The sequence below is a fragment of the Branchiostoma lanceolatum genome, chromosome 8 (genome assembly GCF_035083965.1).
Source record: "Branchiostoma lanceolatum isolate klBraLanc5 chromosome 8, klBraLanc5.hap2, whole genome shotgun sequence".
NCBI lineage: Eukaryota > Metazoa > Chordata > Leptocardii > Amphioxiformes > Branchiostomatidae > Branchiostoma > Branchiostoma lanceolatum.
Window position 1 is genome coordinate 10,318,267 of NC_089729.1, and position 14,503 is coordinate 10,332,769.

Here is a 14,503-nt window from a genome sequence, read left to right on the forward strand (position 1 = left end):
CATCAATGCCACATTTGACAAAATCTACCATTATTACAAATTCTAACATCATACTTATCCACTTACCAGCAGACACAGCACACGCAATGCAACAGCATCCTTTGAACACTTATGTCTCATGCCCCATAGACATCAAGAAGGTGAATAGGCACGATGTTACTACATGTATACGTAGTAGCTTAGGAATTCGCGTTCTTAACGAAGTGCCAGGAACTTCCAGCTGACTAACATCCAAACACTCCAGGACCTATGATATAAAAATAGCTACATGACACACATTCTATCCTCTGTATTCCTGGGGTACCCCTGACCTAGGTACCAATGGAATACCAGAAGGGACATGGATGACCCACATTCCACCATTACAGGACCTGAGGTCATGGGGGCTAACATCCAAACATACCAGACTACCCAAGGGAACCTGGATGACAAAACCAGGTCCCAGGGACAAACATCCAAACATACCAGAGACGTTGTAATTATTTTAATTTTTACTGTACCCTGCTTAGGGCACTGATAGGTGGTGCTGTTCATACAGGATTTCCAACGAAAAGGGCTGATGACTACCTGTTCTGCCACAAATGCAAACACACTCACAGACCTAGGGCCTCCCTGAAAATCAGTGCCAAGCCACTGAGGGAGCTAGCCTAGTAAAAGAATACAGAGATAAATAAATGGATCTGAGTGGTCATGTATACATGATACATAAGCCTGACACATATGGTTCACAGGTATGGTTGCCTGTCTAGGTTTTCTGTCCCCAGGGGGGGGGGGCTACATGGCTTTCTATATGAACTGCTTACTAACATTACAAACATTCTATTGGCTTAAATGCCTGTAGACAAATGCCTGTGTAATTCCTAGAATATTTGCAAATTGCACACAATACTATACCATTTGGCTCGCCACTGAGGCGTCGCCAAAAGCAATATATTTCACTCTACCTAGGCCTGTGGTAGGGGAAAATATAAATATAACACTTAACAACGACGACTGTTACCGAATATACTGATGATAACTGATCGATATTAGTGACACAATAATTATAAGGTAGGTTATACTGGTTCATGGACCGACCGCTTCATTAGCTCTCACATTTCCTGTATCTCTCCTCATATCTTACTGTCTAATTTGATAAATATAAAGAGCCTTTCTAAATATGATTGTTCAGGTGACATGATGATTCAACTAGCATACAATGAATGATAGCTGTAAGCAGCTGATGATATTTCTATTTTATTAAAGGAAAACCTGTCATTTAGTCTATGACACCAAACGTTATAATATATTTGCCTATAATCATTAAGTACAATGCCATATCGTCTATCCTAATGTGCACATGTGCGGGGCGTGGAGAGATCAAATGTTCAGATGACGTTCTTGATAATTCTGCACGCCGTATGTGGGAACAGCATGTCAAGAATGACTCTTTGTTATTCTCAGACAACATTGTAGTCTCAACCACCGTGATACTCTTTGAGAGTTCGTATACAATTGTTTAAAGAAGAGAGAATAGGCATGTAAACGATAGATTTAGGGGTAGCATAGCTTTATATGTTTAGCTGTTGTGTAAATGATAGATTTATTAATATCATCATATGCTTAACTGTTTTTTTTCTCACCTCGTTCTCTATCAACACAAAGGATATTTTACTTTAGTCTTTGATGTAATAGGATAACTACTCCATTTAGCGGTTTCCAGCAAGAATTCACAAATGAAGATCATTCATCAACCTTGGTTAGGCGGTTCGTCTTTCTCTGCTACGCACGCCCTGATCTGTTCGCTGGGGCCCGGGCTGTCGGTACAGTTGTTCGTGTAGAGGGGAGACGGGGTGTAACAGTTACGGGTCCTGCTCTGCTTCCCGTTCTCACACGCTTTCCAGGGGGACCACTCGTCCCACCAGCCGTTAGCTGTAGGGAGGGAGAGAATTGTAAAGATGTATATTCAAAGTGAAAGAATTAAAGTGATCTGGAATCGTTTAGCTCACTGAATAGTTAATCCCCACTAGCACTGGTTGAGATACAGAAGGCAGACGCTATGTACAGTATTTCATGTTTACTGTACCGGGGAAAATTCTCCTAGCTCTATTTGACAAGCACATATTACAAGAACATTGGATCACGGTTTAAGGTCTCATCTAAGGGCTACAACCCTTTCTAGTAGTGTGCATGTCGGATGAACGACACAGCCAGGATACGAACTCCCTACTTCTTGGTCCAGAGGCAGGGTCACTAGCCATTGGACTAGGCACGCTACTGATGTTGCATCTTTGTATTTGCGATGCCGAATTTCTTTTAGTCAAGTAGGCAGCGCCATAGATGTTGGCACTTGTGGTGAAGATACTACAGATATTCCATTGCTTCAATAATGCAAGGTATTAAATTAACTAATTTCTAATGTTAATTTTCCTAACCCCAAGTCCTAACCCCAACCCCGTTCCTTAACTCCGTACATAAACATAGCGATAAGATATTCAATGTTATGGGCAGACTTACGGACGCAGCGTACGAAGGCCTGTGCGTTCGTCCCGCAGATCTCATCAGCCAATGAGGAGTCCTCCTTGTGTTCGCACATGCCCAGTAGCGGTTCCTCTCCGGTGCACTTGAACTTGCCCTTCATCACCTTTGACCCCGGCGGTGGGTGGTAGTGATCTCCCGACATCCTTAGGTCTGTTTAGAAAACATAATTCGATCATCCGTGAAGATATCGCCAGGTTTTTTAATATATAGAAGGCACATCTAACATCTTTCAAGGGCAGGCATCACAGCCAGAAAGTTGAAGAGCTTCTATTCCCTTATTCAAGGTCTTGAAATAACCTTACCTTCATTAGTCTGTCCAGAGGAAAAATGTCAATGACATACAGAAGCAAAAGTAGGGTGTGACAAAGATGACCAACATCCCAATAAGCAGTTTGTATATGATCAACGTTATTGTGGTTTCAATATCAAGGGACCCAGTTTAAAAACGTGGTATTGTTGCTTCATGTAAAGAATGTATTTTAGTAATTGTGTATTTCAGCTGGACTTTTTTTCATCAGTATCTCAACTAACCGTGCATCATGACTTCGTAGATCTCCTTTCCAGTCAGTTTCCTGTCCCAGAAGCGAACCTCGTCCAGAAGGAAGTCGCCGGTGATGCCGGCAACGTCGCTCAGGGTGTTGGGCGCTCCTATCGCTAGGTGTGTGTACTCGTCCTGTCGTAAACAAGATAAAGAGTGTAATAGTTTATATATGTTAGCACTTTGAGTTTGGGAACGCATCTATAAGCAGCGACACCTGTACTGCATTGCAATCTGAGCAAGTCAGAATTGCCTTGAGGAAGGTGACAGATGGTCACCGAAACGTCGGTTAGAAAAAGAGCATTTTTATTCAGGGACTTATCAACCTGATGAAACTATTCACGGAAGATAGTGATTATGGTTTTAAGTCTAGCTGTTTAACCAGTGGTCTACTATAAGTTAAAGTAACGTGGATGGCTTAGTAATTAGGCTAGAGGACACGAGATCGAAAGACATTATGAAAGGCTTTCTTCCTTTCATCTAGTTGTAACGTTAAATGGGTACCTGACTCGGTTGGTAAGGTACAGTGCGTGCAATTGGCTTACTTGCAGGCAACACAAGTGTTATATATAAAAACACAGGAACACAGTTATTGATCACAAACTGAGATGGCCGACATTACAAGACAGCTCGCAATAACAATTTGAAACCAAACGTATGACAAGTTGTATAACAATTCCAGGAATCTAATATACTCTACAAAAGACTATGTAGTTCAGACTATACGCACACAGGTATAGAAATGTGCTTTCAGACCTTTTGTAGTCGCCTCATCCGTTTTGGAGTCGATGTAAACTTGACCATGGTGCTGTTCATGTAGATGCTGATGTCACAAGAAGGCCTCCAGGACAGGACCAGGTACATCCACACGTCGATCGGCAGGGAAAAGTGAGTCTAAGACAGGTGGGAAAGATTAACCAAGACGTTATGCGTTGATGAGACTTACTTACGAACAGCCATAAGTGGATGCAAGATGTCTGGAAACTTTAATCATACTTAAACTTCTAACTTAAAAAAAAAGAAGGTATATTTATCCTTACAATGACATAGTCTCACATTGTCGTGTATTGAATATAGTGATCGATAGTTAGATACTTTCATATACGGCGAGGTGCCCCCATTGTTGTGCAAAGATATCTTTATATCATAGATAAGAATATCAATCATATCAATCTTTAATCATTCGCGAGTCTGATGAATGGCGGTTACAGACATACATAGCTAAGTGTCGCCAGGTTTTGCTACTCTCGGCGTAGACCCTCTAGCCAGTTCTGGTGACCACCAGGCCCCAGCCCAGATAGACAAAGAAAATAAACCTTCTCTCAACATAAATCCACCATTGCATTTTCCCTATCAACCCGTTGAAACAATGAAAGAGCAAGAGTTCGTAGACATCATTTCTCCATGAACTATTCTGTTTATGCAAATGATTTACACATTTACATAATATATGCTTGGTCATAAACACCTTTAACAAACTTTCACATGTCGCAATATTGAGAGTCCTATTATTTACCACTTAGATTAATCATGGTGCTTTTGCATCGATTATGCAAATTAGGAATTCGTTTGCATAATTGGTGTCTGTTGATGCTCCACTTGCCATATTTTACAGTCTTATGATTGAAAACACTGCTAATTTTCCTCATTAGTTATGCAAATAGTCCCAATTAGCATAATTTGCACGTCATTATGTACATCTCTGTCTAAGCTACCTGCATACCAAATATCATGGAAATCCAACGTTGCTCTGTTCAGTTATTCTCCTTAGAAGATTTTCACAATAACGCCCCTGCAGTTCCAGAATGAATAAGCTGCCAGGGGACCCAAACCTACACCACTTCTTTTTTTTTTTCACAAGCTATCTGCCACAAAGAAAACAAGACCATAGGTCAAAATCAAGTTCTGCTGCAGTACCAAGGTCACATACCAGGGGGCCCAAAATCGACATTCAATTTTGGCTTCACAACACCCGCCCACATACCAAAAGTCATCGTAATCCATCATATCAACAGGTTCGTGAGTTATGCTGCTTACAGTTGTCCGGAAACACACAGAGACACACCCCAAACTATATCTCCAAAAGTTTACAAAAGTTTACAAATGTTTACATAAGTTAACAAAAGTTTACAAATGTTTACAAAAGTTTACAAAAGTTAACAAATGTTAACAAATGTTTACAAAAGTTTACAAAAGTTTACAAATGTTTACAAATGTTTACAAATGTTTACAAAAGTTTACAAAAGTTTACAAAAGTTTACAAATGTTTACAAAAGTTTACAAATGTTTACAAAAGTTTACAAATGTTTACAAAAGTTTACAAAAGTTTACAGAAGTTTACAAAAGTTTACAAAAGTTTACAAATGTTTACAAATGTTTACAAATGTTTACAAAAGTTTACAAAAGTTTACAAAAGTTTACAAATGTTTACAAAAGTTTACAAAAGTTTACAAATGTTTACAAAAGTTTACAAAAGTTTACAAAAGTTTACAAATGTTTACAAAAGTTTACAAATGTTTACAAAAGTTTACAAAAGTTTACAAAAGTTTACAAAAGTTTACAACTGTTTACGTATGTTTACGAATGTTTACAAATGTTAACAAATGATGATAGGTCACCATTGCATTGGATGCCTGAATTGCGCTGTGAAGTACAGCAAAATACCGTACTATACAGCAACTATACAGTGAAATATCATAGTACAGTTAAGAATTTTATGGTGAAATTTTTTAGCGATTCGGTCTTCTGTCGACCTGCACGTATATGTAAATTCTGCAGTTGGTACATCACGCATTTCTGGGTGCCAACTTCACAACATGGTTGGAGAGGAATGGAAATTTGTTCCTGTTATAAAACTTTTCATCTGCTCAAGTCCCCCTCCGCCTCCACCTTCTATGCTCTACTTTTAAAGGCTACGGGTGTAAGAGCAGGTAAAAAAATGACTTACACATTTGCATAATATATGCTTGGTCATAAACACCTTTATTTAACTTACACATGTTGCAATGTTGACAATCCTATAATTTTCCAATTAGATGAGATGTGGTGTTTTGCATTAATTATGCAAATTAGTTTTTTTTTGCATAATTGGTATCTGTTGATGATCCACTCGCCATAAACCACATCTGTTACATGTATTTGAGTCTGATAATGGAAAACACTGCAAATATAGATTTTCCTCATTAGTTATGCGAATTAAGTCCCAATTAGCATAATTTGCACTTCGTTGTGTACATCTCTGTCTAAGTTACCTGCATACTAAATATAATGGAAATCCGTCGTTCCTTTCTTCAGTTATGCCCCTTAGAAGATTTTCACAATAATGCCACTGCAGTTCCAGCGCAAGCTGCTAGGGTGTCCAAACCTACACCACTTCTTAATTACATCACAAGCTATCTGCCACCCAAAAATCAAGACCATAGCACGTCCAGGTCAAAAAATACAAAAACGGAAGCTCTGCTGCAGTACCAAGGTCACATACTAGGGGGCCCAAAATCGACCTTGAATTTTGGCTTCCCAACACCCCACATATACCAAATATCATCGAAATCCATCCAAAAGTTCTTGAGTTATGCTGACTGGAGTGGTGCAGAAACACAGACAGACAGACAAACAGACACACTCAAAACTATATCTCCATTTTTCATGGAGATGATTATAGCAGTTTCAAAAGTTCTTGCTCTTGCTCTTACCGTGCACCACTCCTCCACATAGGTGATCCAGAACCCAGGTCCGTCCGGCACGTCGTAGTAGAAGTTGAGGCCCCAGGACTTGGGGAAGTGACCTCCGCTGGACAGGAAGTAACGGTCAGACGATGGCTCTGACATCAACTTGATCCACATCCCAATGCTGAAGCCCTGATGAGTATCAATATAATAGATACAGTCAATAAAATCAATAGAGGTAATACAACCAATCAATGCAGTCAATACAATCAAAGATCTGCTCAAAGCTACAGGAAGAGTAATAAAAAAATGAAGATGGAAAAGATATAAAGACACGATGTTCCTTCCAATGTTCATCCAAACTATCCATGGCCATGCCATATCTGATAATACTCATCTTGCCTTCGGAATGATAAGTACAAAAGACATCGTCTCTGTTGGGCACAATACCCCAAGCAATATCAATTTTGCATTTACATTTGAATGTACAAAAGTTGACTGTAGTTTGCATCTTTCTTTCAAATTATTCTCCATTAGATGGGTATGATTAATGTTGTTGTAATTTGTATCATATTTGTCAATGTCACTCAAACCTGCGCCTTCTTATTATACAAAAATCATACGGAGAAAATTCATTGTACAACGAACCTGTTCACAGTTTACAGTGCTGCCAATACAAGCTCCATCTAGAGGTAGAGTCTCCAGGTACTGGACATTTCCGTTCAGAGTCAGCGCCTTGCCGACGACCCCGTCTGTGAGACCGGCGCCGTTATAACCATAGGCTGGTGGGTTGCCGACAAACTCTTGGTTCTCATCTCGCTTCTCGTCCATGGGGAAGTACATGATGTTACCATGCAGTGCTGTGAATAATCGGGATTTTATCATTAGGCAATACAACTTTACGATTAAAGGTAAAGCAGTAGTCCCATAGTCTGTCCCTTGAGCGGTTGTTGAATCCAGATTTGACAGTATAACACATCCACGAATGCCCTAACGATGTCCTCAATTTGCTGTTGTATTATAAAACCTATCGTATGTCGAACATTACCGGACCCTTACCGTGCGTGTAGACGTCGTTCAGCTGGTCGGACTGAGGGCTGCCACATGTGAGGCTGGGGTCGTCAGCACAAGGCAGGCTGCATGCGGTCGAGTTGACCTGCTCAGTCCTGGCATAGCCACGCCCACACTGACACACGTCACCGCTCTGTGGAAAAAACACTGTTAATAGATGCAATGGTTTGACTATGAGATGTCACTTACAGGTTATTAGGCTGTTTCTATGCAGGATATGGAATTTGTCAACTCAAGGTTATTCTACATGTAATACTTACAAACGTCAAAGATCATGAATGGTCTTCGCTTCATCGACAACATTAGTGAAACATGAGTGATGTATCTTTAAGTATAAAAAAAGTTTGTCTTACCCGAATAGCGGCATAGTTGTATCCCCGTACGTGACAGAAAGCCAGGCAGTCCGCGGGTGATGATGACGTCACTTGTGGACCGTCAACACTGCTGTAGTCTCCTCCCAGGCTTCCGTCCGACGGAGCGTCGTTAAAACAGCCTAGGCGCATGACTCCTGGCGCTGTAAGAACAAAAATAACAAAGATACGGACTTCGCAAGTTCTGCTGTAGTACTGTAGAAAGATGCTAGGGAATCCGTAGAAAACTTATCCTTCGTTCTGTGGGCATCTGCCTACATGCCAAAATATTCATCCACACGTGCGCATTCAACTACATGATATATACTGTCCACACACACGCACACACACACACACACACACACACACACACACACACACACACACACACACACACACACACACACACACACACACACACACACACAGAGGCCCACCTAGAGGCAAACGGCACCGAAAACACGAAACGTACATAAAGGCAAAATTTACCTTCTTCAATGGTCATTTGAATTGCCAAACAAAAGATTCATTTGAATGCCGCCGTCACTTGTAATAACAATATGGAATTTCTGACTCACTTTACCACTTCGGTTAAAGCACAGGCCGTAAATCGTATCTCGAAAGAGAGCCGGGAGTTATCAAGACGAATCTAGTCTGATGAACGTTTCAAGTATTTCACAGAAAAAAGATCAACAGATCTGTACGTAAGAAATTACCAATGTATGCCATGTATGTGATTAACGGTTATAATTGGGGAGGGTATAGCAAGTCTTACGTGTTTCCTGTTCCGCATCTTGGAAGCCGAGATTACGGCACGCCACCCTCCCGTTCTGTTCCGTCCACTCCCCACACAGCGGCCTCCAGTAGCCGTTCAGCTGGTCCCAAACCTCCACCCACCCGTCAGTCACAAACTGCCCCCTTTGCAGCCTCACATGAGCTGGAAAAAAAGAATCATTATGAGGTTTAACTCAGTCACGTTTGGGACCGCATTCTTGCCACAACGCCACCTATCGGTAAGACGAAGCGGAGTTTATTGGAGAGGACCAATTGCCGAAATGTTGGCAGGTGAGAGAAGGCACGTGAGAGCTTTCAAATTTTGTATTTCAAAAACACAACAGTTGCAACCTTATCAAAAAGCACATAACAGTTATTTTCCAGGCAATGCCAAGGACGGGTAAAGGGGTGATCACGAACGCTGTTTTTATTTTTAACTGCTCGTTGGCAACGTTTTCAAAGGACCGAGTCAGTACTTTTTGCTTGTTTTCGTATTTTGCAAATCAGAGTTGCATGTTCCAGGATGTCCAAGGGATCTAACTCTAGAGAACATTGTTACCACATTTTCATAGCATTGTTTGTCCCGAGGCAATCCCTAAGAGAGTGATTGTGAAATATTTTAAATGGTCTAAGTAAATGTTTTAACTGATATTGATTGTCTAAAAACATTTAATCGATGCCTGAAAGCTGTGTAAACTACAATGAACTATGTTTTATTTTGCCTCGCAATTCAGCCTCGTAATGGCTGCCATGAGGCTTGTCTGTCAAATGATGATGACAAAAATAAACCAGTCTACCAGTCTACAATGTCTCGAAAAGGGTACAGTAGATTTATATGATAAGTTACTGTTTGATAGACCTGCGTTTTGGGAGATGATCATAAAAGACTAAGGAAAGAAACCTTACTAGAACATTCCTTGCTCTTGGAGCAGGCGCTCCTGTCCAGGTGTTTCCCGCCACACTCCCCGGACACGGGGCAGCTGCGGGTCCGGGTCCGGAACCCCGCACACCGGGCACACTTCGTCCAGCTGCCCCACTCACCCCACTCTACACGGGCAGGGGAAACAGATCTGATCAGCACATGTACCGCGACAACGTTCAACACTGCTACCGTTTTTAAGGTTGAAAATCACCCAAACCTGTCTTCTTTTGAAAAGCATACTGCCAAGGCCAAGACACAGTTTGCAGTAGAGGGTCACCATGATTAGTAACAGTAGTAAATGTAAATTGGAGAAGCAAGGTTAAGCTACGAATCATGAAAACCACGCATTCAAAAAAAATTATGTCCAGACATTAAGAATATGTAACAAATGATCCATGAATACTTTCATCAGGTTGGCAAATTACAAAGTAAAAGGTTTCTTCAAAACAACCAGGAGGATAACCGCTTTACCTTTTTTTTTACCTTTTAAAACAACCAGGAGTATTATGATGGAGGTGACAGACGACCCACCGAAACATCGGCTAGGTGTTAACTCCTGGTTGTTTGAAGAAACGTTTTACCTTGTATTAAACGGATGACTGTAGTGTAGAAAATGTTCAGTTCATGTTAAATTCACCTGGATAGTTCTGTTTCTTACACAGCTTGACGTCAGTGTCTCGTCCCACACACGTCTTCCCGTCATACTCATCCCTGCATGTGCGCATGCGCTTCTTGACCCCGCCTCCACAGCTTACAGAGCAGTCTCCCCACGGACCCCAGTCTTCCCAGGTACCCAGCTCTGGGGTAAAACAAAAACAAATAAACAAACAAACAAACAAACAAGCAAGCAATCAAACGTTACATTGTACAAATCAGTTTCCCTGGTACCCTACTCTGAGAGAGAGAAGATAGGATAGGATAGTCTGAGACAAACTGTAGGTTTGGGCGAAGATTTCTATGTATGACATGATTCTTGAAAAGCAGTACAGCTACCATTATGACAATGTTGTTCACCCTGCTGCCATATAATGAAATTCACTGAATGGCAAAAGTTAACAAGTAATGTGTGACAAACACTCAATTTCTTCACACCAACACACATTCACACAATGAGCCTTAGAGAAGAAAATATCATATTACTCAGGCTTCACAATTGGTATTGTGTTTTGTTGCAAATTTGCACACTAAGACCCCGTTCACACTCATTTTTTTCAATCGCGATTGAAGTATAATCGCGATTGAATCGATCCGATCGCGATTGATTTTTTCAGTGTGAACGCTCCCGATCGCGATTGGAACGATCCAAAACGATCCAATCGCGATTGGATTGTAACTACCTCCGGAGGTAGTTTGATTGGATTAATCGTGATCGGATCCAATCCAATCGTATCAAATTTTGAGTGTGAACGCAACTACGATTCATTCCATCGCGATCGGCGTGTATTTCGGCTTGTTCCGGGGGTGGGAATCACCAATCGTCGCTTCGTTCACGCTCCCAGATTGTCCTGTCTACAGCTCTTGCCGCGTTCATTACCTGTATTACAGCTAGGCTAATATACAAAAGCCTTCGTCGTTCACGCCTTCTCGCGATCATAGCCCACCGATTGCCTTCCCTTCCACGGCTACAGAACATTCTCGAAAAGTTGGTGGACTCCCGCCATTTTGTAGCAAGCGACGACGAACCGTTGACCTCAACCTATGACCTCAAATAATAAGCGTGCCTGAATCGTGCTTCAATCGCGATCGGATCACGGCGTACTTTAATCCACTTGGTGAAAAGCAGTGTGAACACAAAAGTTTCTTTGCGTTCAATCGCGATCGGATCGAACAATCGCGATTATACTTCAATCGCGATTGAAAAAAATGAGTGTGAACGGGGTCTAAAACGGTATATTCGATATTCATCCCGTCTGACATTAATGAGTTCTGATCTTTTCTTACAATCGGCTGCGTCAAGATTGAACTGATGACTTACCCGCTGTATAGGAGGAGACATCTTTTCGTGCAAAACACGCAGCGTTAGACTGTCAGCTTACATTTCCAATCAATTATTCATCTCACACTGTTTCCTCTGTGTCTTCCCGTTTCTATGAATCATTATACCCGTTTCTATGGGGTCACGATAACATCTTTGTTGCTCCTTTATAACGGGTACCTAGTACAATAAAAATTAGAATGTACCTGTTCTTACATTTTGGGAATCCCGTATTGAAACCACTACTGCCTCTTTGACGTATTCATACCATTCATCTATTCAATTTTCATGTTCCGAGGGAAATTTTAGCCTCCATGATCCAGAAGGCCTTCCTACAGGGTTTTGGGTAGCAGAATTCGACAAAAATAAGGTGAACAAGTTCCGCTGCAGTACCATAGAAAGCCGCCGGGATGCCCGTCGTTGAAATTGACCTTCGTCCTAGCGACACATACATATAGCTACCTACGAAACATGAACATCCATCCCCAACTTCTCGAGTTGTGTTGATTACACATTTACATCCACAGCCTCTCCACCATAGCAAAACCAACAACATGCTGGCGAAGGGAATAATTGGCCAGGAGTATAGCCAGCAGCTAGTCAGGTAGAGACTAAGGAAAGCGCCACCTACCGACAGGCCTGCACTCCTGTCTGTCCCAGGAAGCTGACCGGCAGGCACAGTCCATGCTGCCGTCATGGTCACACGAGTCCCCGCACACATGGCCGTTAACACACGCCTCAGGCTCCGAGTAGCAGTCAGAGTCCTTGGAAACGATTTAAACCTGCGTTATTCTCAAACCACGTAGACATCTGGTCATGTGCTTCTTAATGTGATAGAGTGTTGGTGCTATCACACTTTTCACCAAAAGGGGAATTCTTGAATCTCATTCTTTTCAGTTATTAGTAAATAAAAATAACCATCAAAATACTGCAATCAACACTATCGATTATAACGTTATCATTTTGGGGGCTAAAATGATCTCCTGAAATTTATAAATGTAATGAATTATCGCATATTCTCATTAGAGTTATCGCTAAGTTCTAGATCTCTAAAAGATTTATTGAAACAACATGATATTCACGTAGCTACAAAGTTAATACCTATTCGTCAGTCAGAACCAAATGAAGAAATCGCGCATGGACGATTCTCTAAGACCCATCCTGAAATAACGTCTTATATATGCAAAAGATTACAATGCAACTCCTGAATTCTGAGGAGCTGTGACATTCTTTTCCAAAGGCGTTGTATGCAACCTTCATTTCAAAACCACAATTTCTTCATATATAGCATATCATCTACGGTATTCTTGTTTGAGACCGTATCAACTCACATAACCAGGCCTTAGTTAAGTTAGCTGTCAGACCCTGGTTAGCTGTCTTTCCAATCATCACGTCTGTCTTATTATCAACGTTAGCGGATGCGCCTTGCCGAGACACCTTTACTGATGGCCATAGCCAAGGCCATCATGAGCAATATACATATGCCTGGAATGTGCACGGCAAAATGTGGATGGACAACGCCGCAAGTTCTGTTCCACTTGGAAAGAGAAAGATATGGGAAAGCACTATTGAAGTCTCCATGACTAAAATTTTCTTCATTGTAGGCTCGATTTAATAGAACCGGTAAGCTTAATTTTCACACATTCAGAAATGCTCGGTAAAAAGGTTGTAGGTTTTCGTTGAAACAGAAAATAATTCTGGTTGTGAGTTTACCCTGTTTAAGCGTATTGGGGATTGGAAAACTAGGTTGCACATGAATGTATCTCACCGAGTAGGCTGCCATGGGAAGAACATTTCCGACGTCCAGATCGTGCAGCGAGTCGTCCACTTCATCCCCGGGCTTGTCCTCCAGTCCGTCCCGCGAGGTGCTGATGCGGCACTCCCGAGACGTCTGGTTGTACTGGAAGGAGGCGCAGGACGCGTCTTTAAGACACAGCTCGTGACAGAGCAGACGGTGAGGGACGTCCACCAGGGTCCGGTTCAGGGCAACGGCGTGGGGAAACTCCAGGCCAGAGGAAACAGGGTGGAAGCCAGCGTCAGCTGTAGCAGCCAGCATCAGGACCAGCAAAGCTCCACCGGTACACCTCACTCCATCCATCGTTATAAAGGCTTGTAGCCTGTGTGTTCGATGAAGAAACTCCTGAAATCCGTTTTCTTTTATCCCAACATTGGTTTTGGGCCTACTGTGATTAAAAAAATCCCGCAAAACAGAAGCACTACAAAAGTCCACTAACTCAAAGAACGACAGGAAGCTCCAAGAGCTGGAGATGAGCACCAACACTAAGGTACGGAGGATTGACGCTGTAGGATGCTTCTACCGATACAGCTTCTGAACAGTGTGCCCCATCATGACCATATCACAACTAAAAGCACACGCAGTGATGCTCTACGTTACCATGGGAAAGCCAGCTCCCTTTGTGTCCATATTGGACCACTTCTTTGTGCTTTTGGATTTCACCGGCAGACTGTGACGTTGTGGCGTATTGATGTTGATGGCCATGAAGGATGGTATTCTAGCTGACACGCAGTCTGTTGTTCTAATGTAGGACCTGCACATCATTAAACGGCTTGACACAGGTCAATTACGCAAGCACCGCACGAAAGCCTTTGAATTCACTTCAGTTGAGGCATTGAGGAAGTGAATAACAGAATGTAACGTTACTGCAGTACAGCTAACCATTAGAGAAG

General features: G+C 41.9%; 1 protein-coding gene across 1 annotated transcript; it reads right to left on the reverse strand.

The window, feature by feature from the left end:
- Nucleotides 1-281: 281 nt before the first annotated feature.
- On the reverse strand, nucleotides 282-14,193 carry LOC136440094 (uncharacterized). The gene is made up of 13 exons (XM_066435897.1): nucleotides 13,584-14,193; nucleotides 12,447-12,579; nucleotides 10,478-10,639; nucleotides 9,825-9,965; nucleotides 8,920-9,081; nucleotides 8,148-8,308; nucleotides 7,783-7,927; nucleotides 7,372-7,583; nucleotides 6,751-6,915; nucleotides 3,815-3,952; nucleotides 3,052-3,193; nucleotides 2,497-2,670; nucleotides 282-1,911 (listed from the first exon to the last, which is right to left on the reverse strand). The coding sequence occupies exons 1-13, from the start codon at nucleotides 13,911-13,913 to the stop codon at nucleotides 1,730-1,732; spliced, it is 2,247 nt and encodes a 748-aa protein (XP_066291994.1). The 5' UTR covers nucleotides 13,914-14,193; the 3' UTR covers nucleotides 282-1,729.
- Nucleotides 14,194-14,503: the final 310 nt, after the last annotated feature.

What these genes read in the sequence shown, in the direction of transcription:
- LOC136440094 (XM_066435897.1), bottom strand. Translation starts at nt 13,913, where the DNA reads ATGGATGGAGTGAGGTGTACCGGTGGAGCTTTGCTGGTCCTGATGCTG. An exon ending in ACAGGAGTGCAGGCCTGTCG is followed by an intron (nt 10,640 to 12,446) that starts GTAGGTGGCGCT and finishes GTTTTACCCCAG; the next exon opens with AGCTGGGTACCTGGGAAGAC. An exon ending in AGATGCGGAACAGGAAACAC is followed by an intron (nt 8,309 to 8,919) that starts GTAAGACTTGCT and finishes TTGTTCTTACAG; the next exon opens with CGCCAGGAGTCATGCGCCTA.